The 22,418-nt window shown below is 43.0% G+C and overlaps 1 protein-coding gene, 1 non-coding gene and 1 pseudogene across 2 annotated transcripts; 1 reads left to right on the top strand and 2 right to left on the bottom strand.

Annotated features, from left to right (window-relative positions):
* On the bottom strand, nucleotides 1-12,566 carry LOC121535659. Its single transcript, XM_041842909.2, has 11 exons — nucleotides 12,262-12,566; nucleotides 7,140-7,226; nucleotides 4,935-5,017; nucleotides 4,647-4,831; nucleotides 4,462-4,543; nucleotides 4,277-4,376; nucleotides 3,668-4,031; nucleotides 3,427-3,565; nucleotides 3,103-3,214; nucleotides 493-568; nucleotides 1-350 (listed from the first exon to the last, which is right to left on the bottom strand). The coding sequence occupies exons 3-11, from the start codon at nucleotides 5,008-5,010 to the stop codon at nucleotides 273-275; spliced, it is 1,212 nt and encodes a 403-aa protein (XP_041698843.1). The 5' UTR covers nucleotides 5,011-5,017; nucleotides 7,140-7,226; nucleotides 12,262-12,566; the 3' UTR covers nucleotides 1-272.
* LOC121535658 lies at nucleotides 7,479-22,354 on the top strand (annotated as a pseudogene).
* Nucleotides 12,302-12,374, bottom strand: trnae-cuc. Its single transcript has one exon. It is a non-coding gene; the product is annotated as a tRNA-Glu (tRNA).
* Nucleotides 22,355-22,418: the final 64 nt, after the last annotated feature.

Raw genomic sequence — 22,418 nt, 5'->3', positions numbered from 1 at the left:
GTTGTAAGGCAACAAAATAGGAAAAATGCCAAGGGGGGTAAATACTTTCGCAAGCCACTGTAAGCACATAAGAACTCTTAATTGAGTAGACGCTAAGCATGTAAGAACAATGCATGTTAATAAGTAGCGTCCACTCTTGAAAAGATTGGATCGGTATTAACAAATGGTAATGACTGCATCTTGCCCTCTGATAGGCTAAGGGGATCCTCCTTACAGATCGGCCCACGAGACTAGGGGTTTAGGATGATTGGGCTTTAAACAGGCCATCTTGTTTAACTGGCCATATTCACAGGTGTTTCCTTAGCTTCCTCCACCACTGTGATCTCCTCAACACATTTGGACGGCAGGGCCTGAGGGACAAACGGTACAAACCAAAGGGAGAACATTGTTTTTTTAATTCCACGAGAGGGGTTATGATATGGTAGTTTTCTTGTGAATCACCAAGTAAACATAACAAATGTTTCTTAGCTGTGTGTGGGTTTGTTTATTCACCTGAAACTGGTCGTCTCTCTCCAAGAGGTGTTTAATCTTCAGTGGGGGACCAGGGATGTGGGGAAACAAACGCTCCCTGAAACACGCACACACACACACACTCACCACAGTCAGTCAGCAGCCAGGGAATCACACCACTAATACCATAGCCACAGCCGGCCCGCTCATTAGGCAGGATCAGGTGGCTGTCTATGGCGGCAGATTGACGAGGGTAGCATTTTCTGAGCTAAACTGAACAAGACGCACCTCCAACAACAACATTTAAAACCTCACATAATTCTGCCGAAAAACCGTGACAATTTCTCTCAACTAGTGGCATATGGGCGTTTTAGGTGAGAGCTGATGCCGCCCTGTGATAAGCAGTGCCCACTTTGGCAAAGGCAGGGGCCGCAAAATATTTAGCTTGTCCATTCCCAGTGTGCCTCTCCAGGGTGCTGTTAGAGAGACGAATCGGTGCGGCGCTCCACCAACGTTCCGTCAAAAAACTAATCTAACATAAATCATGTAGCAGATATAGGATATGGTAGAAAGAGTATGTGGCCTTTTCTGTAGCCTACAGGTTGGAGATAAAATGTATGACAATGGAATGAGACAGACACTTTACATCATGCAGGTTTCTCCCATAAAATAACCTAACCTAAATGGCACTCAATCAAATACAAAATGTGCTGTCATGTTAACAAACAACATATCCTTAAAACAGGACAGGTCAAAGTAAAATGGACAGTATGGAATGGACAATCACAACTGTTGTCCAGGAGTTTCACCCCATTGTCATGATCAGTGGTTTCAAGTTTGTAGGCGTACATTTTTGACAAGCTGATCATAGCGAAAAAGAAAATACTTCTGCATTTCCCGCTGTGTAAACACATTGCAAATAGGCTCACGATAACTCCTGATAAAGTTGGGTAGCTGATTTCAGAGCTTAAATAGCCAAATTGATTAGTCACAGGAATCAGGACTAATAAAGCCAATGTAACGGCCTGTTTTACAAACGGTGGTCGTACCACATGGATGGCATTCATAAAATTCCATTGGGGCTGACATGGTAGGCTACACCCCAGTAAGCACGAGCCGACATCTTTTGGACCTCTTATTTTGGTGTTTTACAAACGGTAGGCTTACCACATAGATGGGAATTCATACAATTACATTTCAGGCAAAACTGTAGGCTACACCTCAGTAAGCACGGACCGACGCCGACGTCTTTTGGATGTCTTTTTTTGGTGCAGTCCGGACCGGCTTTGATTTCCACATCAACGGACATTGATTTTTGGTCCGGTCCGATCTGAACCAATCATAGACGTCTATGTTTGGTTCAGATTTGGTCCGGTCTGGACCCGCCTTGATTTTGCCCAAACATAGACGTCTAGAAATTACTTATTTTCAACTTTCATTCAGAACCAAAAATGAGCCTGATTTCAACATCCGGAAAGTAGATATTTTCAACGTCTGCAAAATACGTATTTTCAATATCTGGAAAGTAAGTATTTTCAACTTTCATTCAGAACCAAAAATGAACCTGATTTCAACATCCGGAAAATACGTATTTTTCAACGTCGGAAAATATGCAAGTCCTGGAAAATAACTTTTCACCTTTCATACAGAACCTAAATTGAACCTAACTTCAACGTCTTGAGAATTCCTATTTTTTTTAAACATAATTTCAACGTCATTTTGTTTACTAGGACTATTCTAGTTTGGGTTTTTTTTTGGGGGGTACTGTGCCAGTTACTGTGCAATCACTGACGCATTTATGTTTTCCCCTTTCTCTTGTTTTTTAAGAATAAAGGGTGTTTTCCACCTCTTGTTTGAAGGAAGTTCCGTTTCAGAGTGAAAATGTGTGTGGTCTGTGGTCAGAGGCTAAAATCAAACACATCATCACTTATTCCATTAATACTTATTCTATTATTCCATTAATACTTATTCTATTATTCCATTAATACTTATTCTATTATTCCATTAATCTTTCTCTTTGTTTATCTTTCTCTGTCTCTCTGTCTGTCTGTCTGTTTCTCTGTCTGTCTGTCTGTCTGTTTCTCTCTGTCTGTCTGTCTGTGTGTCTGTCTGTCTGTTTCTCTCTCTCTGTCTGTCTGTTTCTCTGTCTGTCTGTTTCTCTGTCTGTCTGTCTGTTTCTCTGTCTGTCTGTCTGTTTCTCTGTCTGTCTGTCTGTCTGTCTGTTTCTGTCTGTCTGTCTGTTTCTGTCTGTCTGTCTGTCTGTCTGTTTCTCTCTCTGTCTGTCTGTTTCTCTGTCTGTCTGTTTCTCTTTCTGTCTGTTTCTCTGTTTCTCTGTCTCTCTGTCTCTCTGTCTCTCTGTGTGTGTGTCTGTCTGTCTGTCTGTTTCTCTGTCTGTCTGTCTGTCTGTTTCTCTCTCTTTCTTTTGTAAATGTATCTGTGTTTCTCTCTGTTCTCTCCCCTCTCCATTTCCTTCTCTCTCAATCTCTCACTTGCTCTCTCCATTTCTGTATCTCTCTCGCTCCTTCTGTCAATTTCTCTGTGTTTCACCTTTGGTTTCTCCCTTTCTCTCTATCTCTCCATTTCCTGCTCTCTTCATCACTCCATTTCTCTCTCCCTCCCTCTCAATACAATTCCATGAACACAACAGAATACCTCTGGAGTCGAATCAGCAGCAGCAGAGACAGGAGGATCATGGGTATTCCCAGTGCGATGGCAGCGACCACCAGAGAGTTCAGCTGATTGGGTGATTCAAACGGTGCCACCTCTGACACACACACACACACACAATGGTGTAAACATAACAAGCAGATGGAAAAAGACAGTGAAATGTGTTTTTTAGCACTGTAAAGCATTCAGTGGTTCTCACATATTTTATTATTCTGAGATTTTCTATGTTACTGTCGTTGTTTTTGCTTCAGTTAGCGCTTTGAGTTTGACAAGCAGATATGATTATAATACTGATGACTGCAGACTCACTGATGGTGTTGCTCCAGCTGCTCCAGTGTTGAGATCCTCTGCAGTAACTACTCTTCCTCACCCTCATCCTTACATCGTATGAATGTGTGGGGTCTGCGTTGGTCTCACTGTATGTCAGTCGCTCCTCAAGGTCGCTCACCTTACAATACACATATACAGACAGCCTCTTAACAAACGGGGCCACCGCTAAACACACGCACGCACACGACTGTCTCTCTCTCTCTTTCTCTGGTATAATTACCTGGCCATTGATCTGTAGCTGGTAGTGGAAGCAGCTGGGTTTGGTGCTAAACCGGCTGGACGGGAGACCCCACTGCACCAGTAGAACCCCTTCTCTGATCCAGGCAGTGATGTTGGTTGGCGGGCGCAGCACGTCAATATCTCTGGTGTGGTATTTATGGGTGTAGATGCACCACACGTCAGGGCGTGACACGTTGAAAGTCAGGATCACCGAGGTGACGCTGTTGTCCACACTGCCTTGGCACCCAGCAGACACATGTCCAACCACACGGTCAGCGTTACCAGTCCCTCCCTGGGCTCCTTGGCCTCCTATGGCCTCAGTGACACAATCCACATTGGAGATCCTCTCAGTTTCCCTACACACACTGATATTCAAACATATACACACATGCACGCACACACACACACACACACACACACACACAGAGCCACGCTTAAAGCAAACACCTTGATTGAGGGTGGGTGTCATGTACTAAAATGAGATTAGCATTTTATTATACAGTAAAATGATAATTACACAGTAATAGCCTATGAATTGACAAGATTGTTCTATTGCAATTGTTAAGCCTTTTAGTTTCTGTGTGTCTTGGATATTGTTGGAGGGGCTTACAAGACGGAGGCATAGGATTGGCGGTCGTTAGGGAGACCATGGAATTTCCAGGAGCAGTTGAGTTGATTGGTTGGGTAGATAAGACAGTGGGCCAGTCCACCTAAAGTTACAGACAGGATTCAGTGAGTGTGCATGCGTGTGCACCTGGGTGAGTGTGTCTTTGTGTCTTTGTGCATGTGTCTTACTGTCTGATAGGTTGCACGTTTTTTCGTAGTCCTCTCTCTGAACCAGCTGCATAACACCATAAGAATCCCTCTGGTACACCATCTGAGAGAAAGAAAGAGAGAGAGAATCTGTAAATCTGTCAATCTGAGTTGGTTTAAGACAGACCCATCATCACAGAGACCTCAGATCATCATAATGATCTCACCTCTCCGTCCATATCGTCATCCTGACAGGGGTCTGAGGGAAGTGGTACCAGGCTCTGGTCTGGTTCTAGGCTCTGGTGTGTGTGTGTGTGTGAATCAGGGCTTTGGGTCTCCACTGGCCCTAAAGTAACTGTCTCAGCCATCGGGTCTGTGCTCCTAGAGACACTTGGCTCAGTCGTTTGGGATACTGTCAGACATAAACACAGAAATAGATCTCAGTAAGGCACACATACACTGCAGGGTAAACACATTTAAGATAGATACTGATAAAACACACATTTATCACTCACCTCTCTCTGTGCTCCCAAGGGAATGCAGTGCCACAGCACAGACCCAGAGCAGTGTGAACACTGGACATAGCACCATAACAAACCTGTGAGGGAGAGACACAGACACACACAGATATAACACCCTGATAAAAACATGACCACTTCGGCAGTTTCACTCAGACCTGATGAGCTTATATGGTCATGGACATTCAGTTGTTTTTGTTTTTTATCTGTTTGGTGCTATGTCACAAGTATGTGGTGAATTTTCAAAATTCGTAGTACAAAACCCCAAACTGGTAACATTTGTAACGCATCAAGTCTCATATTCAAAAAAAAAATTCAAGTGCATTTATTTTTTTTGAAGACCTCTTTCATCACACAACCATTGATCCAAAATATAAGTTTACTGTGAATTACCATGAAAACATTGATTTAATCACCAAAACACAACATAATGATATCTTCTCAATTTAGTTGTTTTAACAACCAATTAATCCAATAGCAATAAAATGCAGGACACATGTTTCAAAATTGCCCTTTGAATGTAATATGCTACAGTACTGTAAATGACAGTACATTACACTGTTTTCACATTAGGCAAAATACTTGCACTACCCTTACAATTGACTGAACATAACATTTCCATCCTTTCAAAGGTGTGATCATTGAAGACATTTTCCACAATAATTGATGCAAATATTCAAATTACTGTAATCAAATTAAACAAATTAAATAAACATAATGTTTAGCAGGCAGTAGTTTGCATCAAGCCTATCTTGAGCTTTTGGCCATAGGTTCTTATCGACATCGCATTTAATGTCCTCATTATTCACGCTCCTGGGGGAAAACCTATTGGAGGAGGGTGGTATGCTAATGGCAATGGTAATCATACATCTTCCACCTGTATTGTAATCATGTATTGTATTTTACAGTATTGTATTTTACAGTATTGTATTGTACTTATGTATTGTAGTGGTCTTGTATGTGGCTCAGTTCATAAGAGCATGGCACTAGCAACACCAGAGTTGTAAGTTCGATTCCCTCTTGGGTCACATATGAAAATGTGTGGACTCTCTGTTGTCACTTTGTATAAAAGCGTCTGCTATGTAAATGGCACATATTATGGTATTACAGTACTGTATCAAAAAGACCCCAGCAAATTCATTTTGGATGCGTGTTTACTGTATAGGGGATGCATTTGTTACATACAGTATATCTCTGATCTTGTCAATATCAGATTATTATTTATATATTTTTTTACTGTGAAGTAAAATCAGAATAGTCATAATCATAATAGTACATAACAGTATATATCATACTTTATATGTTTCTACTTTAGACATACATTTTCATTATGTAGTTCTCAAAATCTTTAGTAGGAAAACCTGTTTAAAATCTATAGGTTTAACAAATGGTTAAGTGATTATCAATTAAGAGCAGTGGGATTAAGTAACAGAAAAATGTATTTAACATATAAGAAGAGAATCATGTCAAAATGAATGTGAGCATTGCATTGTGAAAGGCAATTACTTTATATGAACATGCTTTGCAATGTGAATTTCTAGATGAAACACTGATTAAGTTTGGTGAAAAAGTGACTGTATGATTTTGTGTGTTGTACTTAGACAATTGAAAATGTGCTTAGAGTTTTGAAACAACTACATTTTTGATGATCTGTTTTGAATTTTGTACCAAGAGTTGTGAAAATGTATCACATTCTTGTGAAAATTGAACCAAAGCAATTGGAGAAAAAAAAAACTGTAACTGTCCTTCTACATCACGGATGGGCAACAACTCAAGGCACATCAGGACATCAAAATTCAACAGAGGGCCACATATTTAGTATTTTTTGTTCTACATACTTTCTATCAGGTTTTCTAATGTAGCCTTTAGTAGTTTTTTTAATCATGTCATTCCCTGGGCTTTATAGCTGCTGTAGAGGTTTTCTGAGGTATAGATCTAGGACCAGCTGACATACATCAAATCCTCACCCTATCCATTAGGGGGGTACCTGTCAGATTGACCTTGGATTAGTGTCTAGGGGCAACTGGATTATATACTCATGGGTTTAAGATAGTTGAGAAACACAAATACTAAATTGTCCCCTTAACATTGGACACGTCAAAAGTTCAAAGCACAAAACGTGTTTGTCTTAAGTGTTAATAAGGAGGTAGGAAAGAGGTTAAAAAACGTTTGTCTCATTATATCATGATAAAAGTAACATACCGTTGTATTTCTCTGAACGTACTCCTTGGTTTGGTCTTGATGCCGTTTAGTGTCAGAAGAAAGCGTGTTGACACACACTGTGACTGCCTGGGGAGGTAAAAGTGACGTTTATCATTACTGGAAGTCTGACACACAGGAAACTACAACAGCCACTCAGGGCCTGGTAGAACACTTTAACAACACATCCTTTCTTCCTCTCCTCCTTGAAGTAGGCTGAGCCTACTAACTGCTATGACATGACAGGAAAGGGGAAGGGGGTGACCTAGTCAGTTGCACAACTGAATGCATTCAACCGAAATGTGTCTTCCGCATTTAACCCAACCCCGACCTATGGAATTCATACTTTTTTCACCAAGATCCATAATGTAGCCTACGTAGCCCTTTGCTTTCACCTATCCAGCTATATCAGGTCAGTGGCTAATGGCTACTTCAAGGAAGGGAGGAAGAAGGATGCAAAAGGACCTTAGGGGAATTCAGCCAGATGGATATGATCTCAGATATGATCAATAGCAATGCTTATTTTTAAATTCAATACAAGTAGGGTGACGTGTTTTTTTCTTGGTCTGACAAGAGAAAATCTAAACTATTGTTACTAAACTATTGTTACTAAGCCCTTGTTTTTGTAGTACTATATGCTGTACATTTTTACTGTAGTACTGTTATTAGTACTGTTATTTGAGTGAATTCAGAAAAAGTGGGACACTTTTTGCATTTCCTTCTTCTGTAACCTCTTCAGACATCTATCTATTCAGAAAGTATTCAGACCCCTTGGGTTTTTCCACACTTCGTTACGTTACAGCCTTACTCTAAAATCGATTTAAAAAAACTAAAAATCAATCAATCTACACACAATACACCCTACTGACGAAGCGAAAACAGGTTTTTAGACATTTTTGTACATTTATTAATAATAAAAAACAGAAATACAGTGGGGAAAAAAAGTATTTAGTCAACCACCAATTGTACAAGTTCTCCCACTTAAAAAGATGAGAGAGGCCTGTAATTTTCATCATAGGTACACGTCAACTATGACAGACAAAATGAGAAAAAAAAATCCAGAAAATCACATTGTAGGATTTGTAATGAATTTATTTGCAAATTATGGTGGAAAATAAGTATTTGGTCAATAACAAAAGTTTCTCAATACTTTGTTATATACCCTTTGTTGACAATGACACAGGTCAAACGTTTTCTGTAAGTCTTCACAAGGTTTTCACACACTGTTGCTGGTATTTTGGCCCATTCCTCCATGCAGATCTCCTCTAGAGCAGTGATGTTTTGGGGCTGTCGCTGGGCAACACAGACTTTCAACTCCCTCCAAAGATTTTCTATGGGGTTGAGATCTGGAGACTGGCTAGGCCACTCCAGGACCTTGAAATGCTTCTTACGAAGCCACGCCTTCGTTGCCCGGGCGGTGTGTTTGGGATCATTGTCATGCTGAAAGACCCAGCCACGTTTCATCTTCAATGCCCTTGCTGATGGAAGGAGGTTTTCACTCAAAATCTCACGATACATGGCCCCATTCATTCTTTCCTTTACACGGATCAGTCGTCCTGGTCCCTTTGCAGAAAAACAGCCCCAAAGCATGATGTTTCCACCCCCATGCTTCACAGTAGGTATGGTGTTCTTTGGATGCAACTCAGCATTCTTTGTCCTCCAAACACGACGAGTTGAGTTTTTACCAAAAAGTTATATTTTGGTTTCATCTGACCATATGACATTCTCCCAATCCTCTTCTGGATCATCCAAATGCACTCTAGCAAACTTCAGATGGGCCTGGACAAGCAGGGGGACACGTCTGGCAGTGCTGGATTTGAGTCCCTGGCTGCGTAGTGTGTTACTGATGGTAGGCTTTGTTACTTTGGTCCCAGCTCTCTGCAGGTCATTCACTAGGTCCCCCGTGTGGTTCTGGGATTTTTGCTCACCGTTCTTGTGATCATTTTGACCCCACGGGGTGAGATCTTGCGTGGAGCCCCAGATCGAGGGAGATTATCAGTGGTCTTGTATGTCTTCCATTTCCTAATAATTGCTCCCACAGTTGATATCTTCAAACCAAGCTGCTTACCTATTGCAGATTCAGTCTTCCCAGCCTGGTGCAGGTCTACAATTTTGTTTCTGGTGTCCTTTGACAGCTCTTTGGTCTTGGCCATAGTGGAGTTTGGAGTGTGACTGTTTGAGGTTGTGGACAGGTGTCTTTTATACTGATAACAAGTTCAAACAGGTGCCATTAATACAGGTAACGAGTGGAGGACAGAGGAGCCTCTTAAAGAAGAAGTTACAGGTCTGTGAGAGCCAGAAATCTTGCTTGTTTGTAGGTGACCAAATACTTATTTTCCACCATAATTTGCAAATAAATTCATAAAAAATCCTACAATGTGATTTTCTGGATTTTCTTTTCTGAATTTGTCTGTCATAGTTGACGTGTACCTATGATGAAAATTACAGGCCTCTCTCATCTTTTTAAGTGGGAGAACTTGCACAATTGGTGGCTGACTAAATATTTTTTTCCCCACTGTACCTTATTTACATAAGTATTCAGACCTTTTGCTTTGAGACTCGAAATTGAGCTCAGGTGCATCCTGTTTCATTGATCATCCTTGAGATGTTTCTACAACTTGATTGGAGTCCACCTGTGGTAAATTCAATTGATTGGACATGATTTGGAAAGGCACACACCTGCCTATATAAGGTCCCACAGTTGACAGTAAATGTGAGAGCAAAAACCAAGCAATGAGGTCGAAGGAACTGTCCATAGAGCTACGAGACAGGATTGTGTTGAGGCACAGATCTGGGGAAGGGTACCAAAAAATGTCTGCAGCATTGAAGGTCCCCAAGAATGCAGTGGCCTCCATCATTCTTAAATGGAAGAAGTTTGGAACCTCCAAGACTCTTTCTAGAGCTGGCCGCCCAGCCAAACTGAGCAATCGGGGGAGAAGGGCCTTGGTCAGGGAGGTGACCAAGAACCCGATGGTCACTCTGACAGAGCTCCAGCGTTCCTCTGTGGAGATGGGAGAACCTTCCAGAAGGACAACCATCTCTGCAGCACTCCACCAATCAGGCCTTTATGATAGAGTGGCCAGACGGAAGTCACTCCTCAGTAAAAGGCACATGACAGCCCACTTGGAGTTTGCCAAAAGGCACCTAAAGACTCTCAGACCATGAGAAACAAGATTCTCTGGTCTGATGAAACCAAGATTGATCTCTTTGGCCTGAATGCCAAGTGTCACGTCTGGAGGAAACCTGGCACCATCCCTACGATGAAGCATGGTGGTGGCAGCATCATGCTGTGGGGATGTTTTTCAGCAGCAGGGACTGGGAGACTAGTCAGGATCGAGGCAAAGATGAACGGAGAAAAGTACAGAAAGATCCTTGATGAAAACCTGCTCCAGAGCGCTCAGGAACTCAGACTGGGGCGAAGGTTCACCTTCCAACAGGACAACGACCCTAAGCACACAGCCAAGACAACGCAGGAGTGGCTTCAAGACAAGTCTCTGAATGTCCTTGAGTGGCCCAGCCTGAGCCCGGACTTGAAACCGAACATCTCTGGAGAGACCTGAAAATAGCTGTGCAGCAACGCTCCCCATCCAACCTGACAGAGCTTGAGAGGATCTGCAGAGAGGAATGGGAGAAACTCCCCAAATACCGGTGTACCAAGCATGTAGCTTCATACCCAAGAAGACTCGAGGCTGTAATCGCTGCCAAAGGTGCTTCAACAAAGTACTGAGTAAAGGGTCTGAATACTTATGTAAATGTTATATTTCAGTTTTGTATTTTTAATACATTTTCAAAAATTTCTAAAAACCTGTTTTTGCTTTGTCATTATGGGGTATTGATGAGGGGGAAAAACAATTTTATCAATTTTAGAATAAGGCTGTAACGTAACGAAATGTGGAAAAAGTCAAGGGGTCTGAATACCTTCCGAATGCACTATATTAGCTCAACACATTAAACATTTGTGAAATACTCAGATGTTTCCTAAACACACAAAATTGAATTGAATTGTCATTGGGGTACAATTAAGACGGTAATAATGGTGTCCCAGTTTATACAACCTACTGTCCCAGTCTACCAAATGTGAACTGAAAATATGGTTTTGACTCAGTGTACACAAATGGGTGTGTCATGCCCATTGTAGTATGATATCAATATTACATGTTTTTTTGTGTGATTAGGAAACATCTTGAGGATTTCAGAAATGTATCATGTGTTGGCCTAATATGTTGGATAGATGTTAAAAGAGTTTACAGAAGACCGAAATGCAAAAAGTGTCCCACTTATTTGGTTTGTCCCGATAGGCGAAACCCTTTCTGGTGCTTGGCTGAACCCTTTGCAGAGGGTTCTATCTAGAATTCATAGAATCTCCTGTATATGGTTCTACCTAGGGACCCTCTATAAAGGGTTGTGCCTAGAATCAGCTATGAAGAGTTCTACCAATAACCATTTTATCATCTAAAAGGTTCTCACCTGCAACCTGCATTCAGAATGACTGCCAAGATAAGAAATTTGGATACTGAGACTACCTCAATAATCTAAACTGGAACAACCATCTCAGTAATGGGTGCAATAAGTAATGGGTGCATTTACTAACAGATTGGTTTCATCAAAATAAAAATAGAAAGTTATTTATCTTTGTGTAGCATAAAATTAATCAACCAATCAATGTACATGCAAAAACAGATATTAAAACAAACAATTCTGAAAATCACCCTGCAATAGAGCATGCTGGGAAATACTGTATGATTATATGGTTCTATTTAGCAGCCCTCTTGGCTTCGAAAGAACCCTTCTTGCCTTCCAAAGAATCATCAAAGAACCCTTTCTTCCTAAAACAGTTCTTAGGATGTTAAAGGTTCTAGGTAGAACCATTTGCGTTTAAAAGAACCCTTGTCTTCCAAAAAGGGTTATTCAGATCAAAACGGCTCTAGGTAGAACCCTATTCTTCCGCAAATAACCCTTTTTATAAATGTAAGCCCTAGGCTATAACATGCTGAAAAACACTGAAAAAATAGTTGTAACAAAGAGGTGTAACCACACCTTCTAAATGTATCCATCACCTTTCCCCAAAGTTGAGGAATGCAAGCCTAAGTGTTGTTAAAATATTACAAGCAGGCAAATACTGTACTTTTGATTGAGTGCGCAGGCCTTTTGGATGAAATTGAAACGTTCCCGGACCGGGAATCGAACCCGGGCCGCGGCGATGAGAGCGCCGAATCCTAACCACTAGACCACCAGGAAATCCAGTCAGACCAGGAAATCCAGTCAGTCTAATTACAGTACATACTTTGTTGGTCATCAATTCTCTGTCAAGCTTGGTAGGTAGATAGCGAAAGTCGATATTTGGCTTTTGCGAGGGAAGAGGGGAGAAGAAAGGAGCGCGCGGCGACTACTGAATTGTATCATCAACCCAGTCAGCGAGCGAATCACTTTTAGTAAGTCGTATTAGCTACTTAGCTATCACGTCGTTATTGTGAAGATTACTTGTTGACTTCCGCAAAACTGCATGCTTGCTCACTGCAAGTTGACACGAAAGTAGCTAACGTTAGCTATCTAGCTAGGCTGCTACCCATGCTTGCACGCGTTAACGTTACTTACTACTGTACTTTTTACACTAACGTTAGCTATCTAAACGTATTATTATTGGTCATATTGTTAAGTTAGCTAACTAGTTAGCCTTCATTGTCGAACTGTGGACTTGAGGAATGCTTGTTACATTGTTACCAAAAACACCTAGCTATGTGTTACTTTCTAGCCTTCTCTTTGTAACATTGAAATCGAGAGGTATGTATGACGAGTGGGGCGCGAGACCCCTGGAGGGAGTCAGGAATTTCAAGTGGCGTGCCATAGGCTACAATGCATGATGTACAGTATCTTAGAATCTCAATCATCCTCAAATAGGCTATCTATAACTTGTATCAGTCATTGCATTTGGAACTTGACCCATTCTTGGAATTTCTAAAAACTTCGCTGGAACAGGACAGGTTTTATTAACATTTACGTCATTTAGCAGACGCTCTTATCCAGAGCGACTTACAAATTGGTGCATTCACCTTATAGCCAGTGGGTTAACCACTTTACAATGTTTTTTTTTTTTTTTTTGGGGGGTAGAAGGATTACTTTATCCTATCCCAGGTATTCCTTAAAGAGGTGGGGTTTCAAATGTCTCCGGAAGGTGGTGAGTGACTCCGCTGTCCTGGCGTCGTGAGGGAGCTTGTTCCACCATTGGGGTGCCAGGGCAGCGAACAGTTTTGACTGGGCTGAGCGGGAACTGTGCTTCAGCAGAGGTAGGGGAGCCAGCAGGCCAGAGGTGGATGAACGCAATGCCCTCGTTTGGGTGTAGGGACTGATCAGAGCCTGAAGGTACGGCGGTGCCGTTCCCCTCACAGCTCCGTAGGCAAGCACCATGGTCTTGTAGCAGATGCGAGCTTCAACTGGAAGCCAGTGGAGTGTGCGGAGGAGCGGGGTGACGTGAGAGAACTTGGGAAGGTTGAACACCAGACGGGCTGCGGCATTCTGGATGAGTTGTAGGGGTTTAATGGCACAGGCAGGGAGACCAGCCAACAGCGAGTTGCAGTAATCCAGACGGGAGATGACAAGTGCCTGGATTAGGACCTGTGCCGCTTCCTGTGTAAGGCAGGGTCGTACTCTCCGAATGTTGTAGAGCATGAACCTACAGGATCGGGTCACCGCCTTGATGTTAGCGGAGAATGACAGGGTGTTGTCCAGGGTCACGCCAAGGCTCTTCGCACTCTGGGAGGAGGACACAACGGAGTTGTCAACCGTGATGGCGAGATCATGGAACGGGCAGTCCTTCCCCGGGAGGAAGAGCAGCTCCATCTTGCCAGGGTTCAGCTTGAGGTGGTGATCCGTCATCCATACTGATATGTCTGCCAGACATGCAGAGATGCGATTCACCACCTGGTTATCAGAAGAGGGAAAGGAGAAGATTAGTTGTGTGTCGTCTGCATAGCAATGATAGGAGAGGCCATGTGAGGATATGACAGAGCCAAGTGACTTGGTGTATAGCGAGAATAGGAGAGGGCCTAGAACTGAGCCCTGGGGGACACCAGTGGTGAGAGCACGTGGTGCGGAGACAGCTTCTCGCCACGCCACTTGGTAGGAGCGACCGGTCAGGTAGGACGCAATCCAAGAGTGAGCCGCGCCGGAGATGCCCAGCTCGGAGAGGGTGGAGAGGAGGATCTGATGGTTCACAGTATCAAAGGCAGCAGACAGGTCTAGAAGGACAGAGCAGAGGAGAGAGAGTTAGCTTTAGCAGTGCGGAGAGCCTCCCTGACACAGAGAAGAGCAGTCTCAGTTGAATGACCAGTCTTGAAACCTGACTGGTTTGGATCAAGAAGGTCATTCTGAGAGAGATAGCAAGAGAGTTGGCTAAAGACGGCACGCTCAATGGTTTTGGAGAGAAAAGAAAGAAGGGATACTGGTCTGTAGTTGTTGACATCAGAGGGATCGAGTGTTGGTTTTTTGAGAAGGGGTGCAACTCTCGCTCTCTTGAAGACGGAAGGGACATAGCCAGCGGTCAAGGATGAGTTGATCAGCGAGGTGAGGTAAGGGAGAAGGTCACCGGAGATGGTCTGGAGAAGAGAGGAGGGGATAGGGTCAAGCGGGCAGGTTGTTGGGGGGCCGGCCGTCACAAGTCGCAAGATTTTATCTGGAGAGAGAGGGGAGAAAGAAGTCAAAGCATAGGGTGGGGCAGTGTGAGCAGGACCAGCAGTGTCATTTGACTTAACAAACGAGGATCGGATGTCGTCAACCTTCTTTTCAAAATGGTTGACGAAGTCATCCACAGAGAGGGAGGAGGGGGGAGGGGGAGGAGGATTCAGCAGAGAGGAGAAGGTGGCAAAGAGCTTCCTAGGGTTAGAGGCAGATGCTTGGAATTTAGAGTGGTAGAAAGTGGCCTTAGCAGCAGAAACAGATGAAGAAAATGTAGAGAGGAGGGAGTGAAAAGAAGCCAGGTCCGCAGGGAGTCTAGTTTTCCTCCATTTCCGCTCGGCTGCCCGGAGCCCTGTTCTGTGAGCTCGCAATGAGTCATCAAGCCACGGAGCTGGAGAGGAGGACTGAGCCGGCCGGGAGGATAGGGGACATAGAGAGTCAAAGGATGTAGAAAGGGAGGAGAGGAGGGTTGAGGAGGCAGAATCAGGAGATTGGAGGGAGAAGGATTGAGCAGAGGGAAGAGATGATAGGATGGAAGAGGAGAGTTAACGGGAGAGAGAGAGCGAAGGTTGCGACGGCGCATTACCATCTGAGTAGGGGCAGAGTGAGTAGTGTTGGAGGAGAGCGAGAGAGAAAAGGATACAAAGTAGTGGTCGGAGACATGGAGGGGAGTTGCAGTGAGATTAGTAGAAGAACAGCATCTAGTAAAGATGAGGTCAAGCGTATTGCCTGCCTTGTAAGTAGGGGGGGACGGTGAGAGGGTGAGGTCAAAAGAGGAGAGGAGTGGAAAGAAGGAGGCAGAGAGAAATTAGTCAAAGGTAGACGTAGGGAGGTTGAAGTCCCCCAGAACTGTGAGGGGTGAGCCATCCTCAGGAAAGGAACTTATCAAGGCATCAAGCTCATTGATGAACTCTCCAAGGGAACCTGGAGGGCGATAGATGACAAGGATATTAAGCTTAAATGGGCTAGTGACTGTGACAGCATGGAATTCAAATGAGGAGATAGACAGATGGGTCAGGGGAAAAATAGAGAATGTCCACTTGGTAGAGATGAGGATTCCTGTGCCACCACCCCGCTGACCAGATGCTCTCGGGGTATGCGAGAACACATGGTCAGACGAGAAGAGAGCAGTAGGAGTAGCAGTGTTTTCAGTGGTAATCCATGTTTCCGTCAGCGCCAAGAAGTCGAGGGACTGGAGGGTAGCATAGGCTGATATGAACTCTGCCTTGTTGGCAGCAGAACGGCAGTTCCAGAGGCTGCCTGAGACCTGGAACTCCACGTGGGTGGTGCGTGCAGGGACCACCAGGTTAGAGAGGCAGCAGCCACGCGGTGTGAGGCGTTTGTATAGCCTGTGCGGAGAGGAGAGAACAGGGATAGACAGAGGCATAGTTGACAGGCTGCAGAAAATGGCTACAATAATGCAAAGGAAATCGGAATGAAATGAACTAAACATCCGGGAAAGGAGAGAGCAGGGCCTCACTCACCACAACACCCAAATATAACTCTCCCAACTTCCACCTCAGAAACTATCATTGTTGTAAACTACAGCGGTTCAATGTTTTCTAGGAAATGCAGTTATGAGGTGCGCAGACGACTAAGGTTAACCCAACTGGCAGATGGCGCTACTATGCTACCTACTACGGAGTCCATGGACTGCAGTGGCTTAGCTCAAACTTCATCTGACTGAGATCTACTACGGAAAAGCCAGAGACAGCGAGACACCTTGATGAGACCCCTCCCTCAGATGACTAGTCAAGCCATGAACGACTTTGAAGCGCTTTGAGATTCTTTGAAAAGTGCTATATGAATTTAATAAATTATTATTATTCCTTACGTTGTTTGTCATCTGCGTCCAACTGGAGTCTATGCACTCTACGGCCTTGCAGCCTGAATGGAGGATGTTTTATACTGAACCAAAATATAAACGCAACATGCAACAATTTCAAAGATTTTGCTGAGTTACAGTTCATATAAGGAAATCAGTCAATTGAAATAAATTAAATAAATTAGGCCCTAATATATGGATTTCACATGACTGGGCAGGGGGGTGCAGCCATAGGTGGGCCTGGGAAGGCATAGGCCCACCCACTTGGGAGCAAGGCCCACCCAATGGGAATTAGTTTTTTCCCACGAGGGCTTTATTATAGACAGAAATACACAGAAATAGACAGAAATACTCCTTAGCACACTCCCTCAAAACTTGAGACATCTGTGGCAATGTGTTGTATGACAAAGCTGCACATTTTAGAGTGGCCTTTTTTTTGTCCCCAGCACAAGGTACACCTGTGTAATGATCATGCTGTTTAACCAGCTTCTTGTTATCTTGACAAAGGCTAAAATGCTCACTAACAGGGATGTAAACTGATTTGTGCACAACATTTGGGAGAAATAAGCTTTTTGTGCATATGGAACATTTCTGGGATTGTTTATTTCAGCTCATGAAACATGGGACCAACACTTTACATGTTGCATTTATATTTTTGTTCAGTGTATGTACGAGCCGGTCCCCGGGGGTCACGAGTGTATAGCCGGCTGCATAGACTCCAGTTGGACGCAGACAGAGTGGAAGAGGCAAAGCGAGAGGGATAACTGGGCCTAAAATCTGTCTTCTCCAGCAGGTGGCTTCTTTTTATTTTTTCGCTCACCAAGGGAGGATTTTTGTATGGAGGTCAATGAGTGTCGAATTTGGTTAACAAAAACATGTATGGCTTATTTGCTACGTGTGGCTTATTTGATCGACTAGAGCTTTCGTAATGATTAGGTTGTTACGAGTGTACTGATATAAGTAGGACGTGACATCACTGCAACTAAGAAAAAACACTTTATATCGGAGTTGTGCCTGGTCGTCACTAGATCCCACAGCCACAAAGTCATAAACTCCGCCTATTTCTAAAATGTATCTTCTTAAAATGTGATTTTAAACCTAACCCTAACCACACTGCTAACCTTATGCCTAACCCAAACTTTAAATTCAGACCAAAAAGCAAATTTTTGTTTTCATGATTTTTTACGACATAGCCAATTTTGACTGTACGTGGTTGTGGTAACTAGTGGAAATTGTTGTGCCTATTGTTCACATGCATATATGCCCTCTCATTGACTAGAATGGTCCCACCTGATCTTGCCTCCTCCCGCCTGTATTCCATTTTTGAAGTCATTTATTTTCATTGTTAGAGCGGCCACTAGAGTATCTGGTCGATGTAATGGATAATCTGTGACGCACATAACAAACGACGTAAAATGAATAACTGCGCCATCTGCAGGCCGGTTGGGCTATACTCAGGACACATCAGCATAAATTGGCTTGGCCGTTGAGATGCATCTGGGATATTATGTTTTATATCATCAACACTCTCCTTCTCTTTCTCTCTCTAAGGTCCATCATGCAGACGCTGAGAGAGAAGAAGACTTTGTTAACGGAGATCCTGTCTGCGGACTCCGGCTACATCCTTCAGCATGTGCAGCAGGAGAAAATAGTGACTCAGCGGGACTACAAAAACCTAAACATCCCCAATCAGTCCGATGAGAAGACTGTCATCAACCTGCTGGATAAAGTGATGAATAAAGGAGATACAAAATGCTGTGACCTCGTGAACCTGCTGCAGAAACCACATATTATAGACAACTACCCTAGACTGGAGGAAATATTCAACAACCACCCAGCACCCAGTGACCCCACTTTCAACCCAGCCCCAACAGTTCCAATTCCCTGTACAGGTACCACACACACTGACTACTAGTACTACTAGCTTTGCACCACAACTCTGTCATTGTTTACTGACACAACCACAGACAGTACAGATTACACACTACATGACTAGACTAATTTACAGATCAATCAACTGACATCAGTGCTACTGTTCTACTGTATTAGATAGCTGGTATCAGGTATCTAACTGTGTTTTCTGTGTTTTCTAGATACTTCTGACCTGGAAACAGTGGTCACTAGTGGCGATGAGGTGATAACCCCTCAATCTACATTTAAAGTGTTTATTAACTAAATATATTACACCTGACAACTGATCATACAGTTCAGAGCAAACACACAAGGCAACAATATACAATAATACACAGAACCTAAACTTAACCTGTCTTCTCATTGCAACACAACTCTCCTTCAGCACACACAGCGGACACACAAAGCCTTATTCGCCAGGCAATGAAGGCTCCATTCAAGCCAAACCTAATACTAGGAAAAGTTAGGCTTTTTACGATTAGGGCTCTATTTATAGAAACCTAACACAGTGGTCAATCTATACGTTGGCGGTAGCGCTATAAATTCGGGGGTGTGTCAGAAGTATTTGTGACATTTTCGCACCCACAATTATGGGGCGGTTGCTGTCCGTGGCGCGAAAGTGCTGCGTTTTAATGAATAAATATGTTGCGGGTGTGTTTAGGCATGGGCCCTCTATGGCCAATCAGAACGTGTGCCATGGCTAAATATGTGGTCGCTTAAAGTTGTGTATTTATGGTATTTTATGCATTGCGTCCAATTTGAATGTTAGTCCGTTATAGCCTATTTCGTGAAATAGCCTGCCCCATATTTGCTAAATATGTTGAACATGTTTGCAGTCAACATTGTTCTAATTGTATTGCTGCAATATGGAAATACATTGTCAAACATAGGTTATAGCATTTCCACTGATATAGGGGCTAGCCCTGTAAATTGCAGTCTAGACATGGACATGCCAAACGTAGTCAATCAGCAAGATTGAATTCACTAGGCTATTGATAAGGCCTAAAAAGACAGGGTATAAATTAGAATTAAAATAAAAACGAAACAACTTGTTTTTAAATAGGCTATGTCTAACTACAGTTACACTCACCATAATTGCTCCCCGTAGGCGTATTATACAGAAAAGGCAACTTAGACTATGGAGGGTTTTATGCGCATCCTAACTTTTCACAGGAGCTGGATAAAGATTCAATATAAAGAGAAAGTGGAAATGTCCACTCACCGTTATACTGCTCGCAAATGTAATGTTATAGAAACATAATGGAACCATTTTACAGGGAGCAGACGAAATTGCAATGCATTCGAGCCATGTAGCCTACCGTTATCACCATAAACCCATGGATGGTTAATATTTCTAATAAGTATGGTTTGTAATCAGGTTAAACAAAATACAATCTGCTTTTTAAACCAACAACAACATTTCTAAATAAGATCGGGTCAGAAGCCTTATATCATAAATCGCTTCTCTCGTTCCATGGCACTGTGTGCACACGTAAGCCTAAATGTACGCATAACATTCGCACGTCAATACAAACTACTAGGCTCCTGTCAATTGTATCGTTGCCTATGTGCTAGGCAGATTCTCAAAGAAATCCGCCGTTGATATGGCATTATAGGAGGATTAAATAGTTTGTAGGAGCGCGCCTGTTTTTGGTAATCGGACATGGGGTGCTCTTTGAAAATGGGGATGGATAGCCACCTCGAACTAGCGAAATGAAGTATGCAGGTATGTGAATAATTAAAAAGCATGAGGGCACTCTCAGTAGGCCATTTAAAACCCCTTTATTTATAGGCAAGTTGGTTAATGGCCAGAATAAAAAGACACCTATTCACTTTTGCGGGGGTTTTTAAGGACACACCTCAAACATTGTCACCCCTCCCACCTCAGGGCAAGTGCGCTGATATAAAGTAAATTGCCAGTGCATCAGTTTTTACATGGCGAAATTAAAGACTAACGTGCCCTTTCAGTGTGATGTGAAATGGCTTTTGTGTGTAAATGGTCTCCTCGGTTTCCAGGTCAGTCTGTATGAGATGACCAGTGTACCCCGTGGTCTCTGTTTGATCATCAACAACGAGATCTTTGATAAACTGCGTGAAAGAACAGGAACAAACAAGGATGCTGGTATGTCAACGTTTTATCCTCAAAAACATCTCAAGCCTAATTTCTCTATTACAACATCTGACCAGCTTGCTCTTTTGCTGATTCAGCTGATTATCATGATTTGATGTGATAGAATGAGGATACAGTGAAGTGAGAGGCCTGGTTGTTAAGTGTCTTGTCTCTTCCTACAGTGGATCTGGCTAACATATTCAGCCGGCTGAAGTTCAGGGTGGTGATGTGCAAGGACAAGACTGCAGTGGAGATTCCCAGTGTGCTGAAGGTCTTCTCTGAGCTGAAGCAGTTATCTGATCTGCAACCGTACGATGTGAAGGAGTGGGTCGGTGGTCAGTTCACTGATCTAAAGGATCTTCCTAAGCATGGCGACGCCTTCGTCTGCTGCATTCTGAGTCATGGAAAAAAGGAGGGCGTCTGTGGCACAGATGGAACAGTTGTCCCCACCATTGATATCCTCTCACCTTTTCAACGGCAGAAACTGTCGCATCCTTATTGAAAAGCCCAAGCTGTTCTTCATCCAAGCGTGTCGAGGGAATGACGTGCAGGGGGGCGTGTCGGTGAACAAGAAGCGTAAAGTTGAAGGGACAGACGGGGAACTGCACACAGACGACGGCCAAGTCCAAGACTACACCCTTCCAATATACTCAGACTACCTGGTTTTCATGGCCAACGTAGAGCAGTATATCTCTATCAGGAACCCGAAATGGGGGTCCTGGTTCATCCAGTCTCTGTGTGGCCAGCTGGAAAAAGGCTGCAGCGGGTAACATCAGCTTGAAATTCACTGCAGAGCTAATTGATATCGTCTCTGTGGAATGACTGTGTTGACTTATTTTATGTTGTGTGTGTTTGTCTCCTGTTCTCTACAGAGGGAAAGACATCCATGCGATCATCACCCTGGTCAATGCTGAAGTGAGCAAGATGGACGATAAACTTCCTGTTAAGGATAAAGATGGGAAATTGATTGGCTATGAGAAGGTTAAGCAATCACCGGATTCCAGAAACACCCTGACTAAGACACTCATCTTTCCTGCTGAGACCACGCCTACTTCATAATGAACTTTTGATTTGTTCATGAAACCCTTCATCTGTCAACCGTCCATATGCTCATTCTACTTTCAGATGAAGGTTTTGATATGACGGGGTGCTTCCACACAGGCCGTGAATAGGCCTAATCATATGACACTAGCTACATTCCAGTTGTGACTTTCTCATTTTATCACTTTTAAATGATGAGACAGGAACCACCATCACTGTTGGTGTCTTTATTTACCAGTTTGTTATATTTACATGAATGTGATATTTGATATTGTTTAGTTTCATGTAAGGTATATAAGGCAGCTGGGACGATGCGCCATTTTATGTTATTGATACAGAATATCACCAGGGATATACCAAAAGTGCAGTGACATTGCTGCAGCTTAATCAACAAAACTAGGCTAGATCGACTTTTTAACCAACATAGCAATGTATTTGATATGTGAAGATAGAACTCAGAATCATCATTTTATGTAATCAGGTGGTTTCATAGCAAGAATAACATTTTATTGATCTCAACCCATAGTTTCAGCCTTACTTTCAACCTTGTTTTTATGTGATCCCATCTACTTATAACAGAATGTTTTACCAAAATGTTTTCTTACCTGCCTTTCCTGTCACCTCAAAATCTTTTATACCTGAAAATAAATGTTTATCTTTTACCAACAGTTGGATTGCAGAAGTGTTTTTATATCATACTCCTCAGAATTAATCAGCAATCCTG

This window comes from Coregonus clupeaformis, chromosome 21 (assembly GCF_020615455.1).
Source record: "Coregonus clupeaformis isolate EN_2021a chromosome 21, ASM2061545v1, whole genome shotgun sequence".
NCBI classification, from domain to species: Eukaryota; Metazoa; Chordata; class Actinopteri; order Salmoniformes; family Salmonidae; genus Coregonus; species Coregonus clupeaformis.
This window is presented reverse-complemented; position numbering and strand designations above follow the sequence as displayed.

Excerpts from the sequence above, each read along its gene's own strand:
- LOC121535659 (XM_041842909.2), bottom strand. The coding sequence starts at position 5,010 with ATGGTGCTATGTCCAGTGTTCACACTGCTCTGGGTCTGTGCTGTGGCA. Across the intron at positions 4,544-4,646 it reads ATGACGATATGGACGGAGAG|ATGGTGTACCAGAGGGATTC; the intron begins GTGAGATCATTA and ends TCTTTCTCTCAG. Across the intron at positions 3,566-3,667 it reads AGCTACAGATCAATGGCCAG|GTGAGCGACCTTGAGGAGCG; the intron begins GTAATTATACCA and ends GTGTATTGTAAG.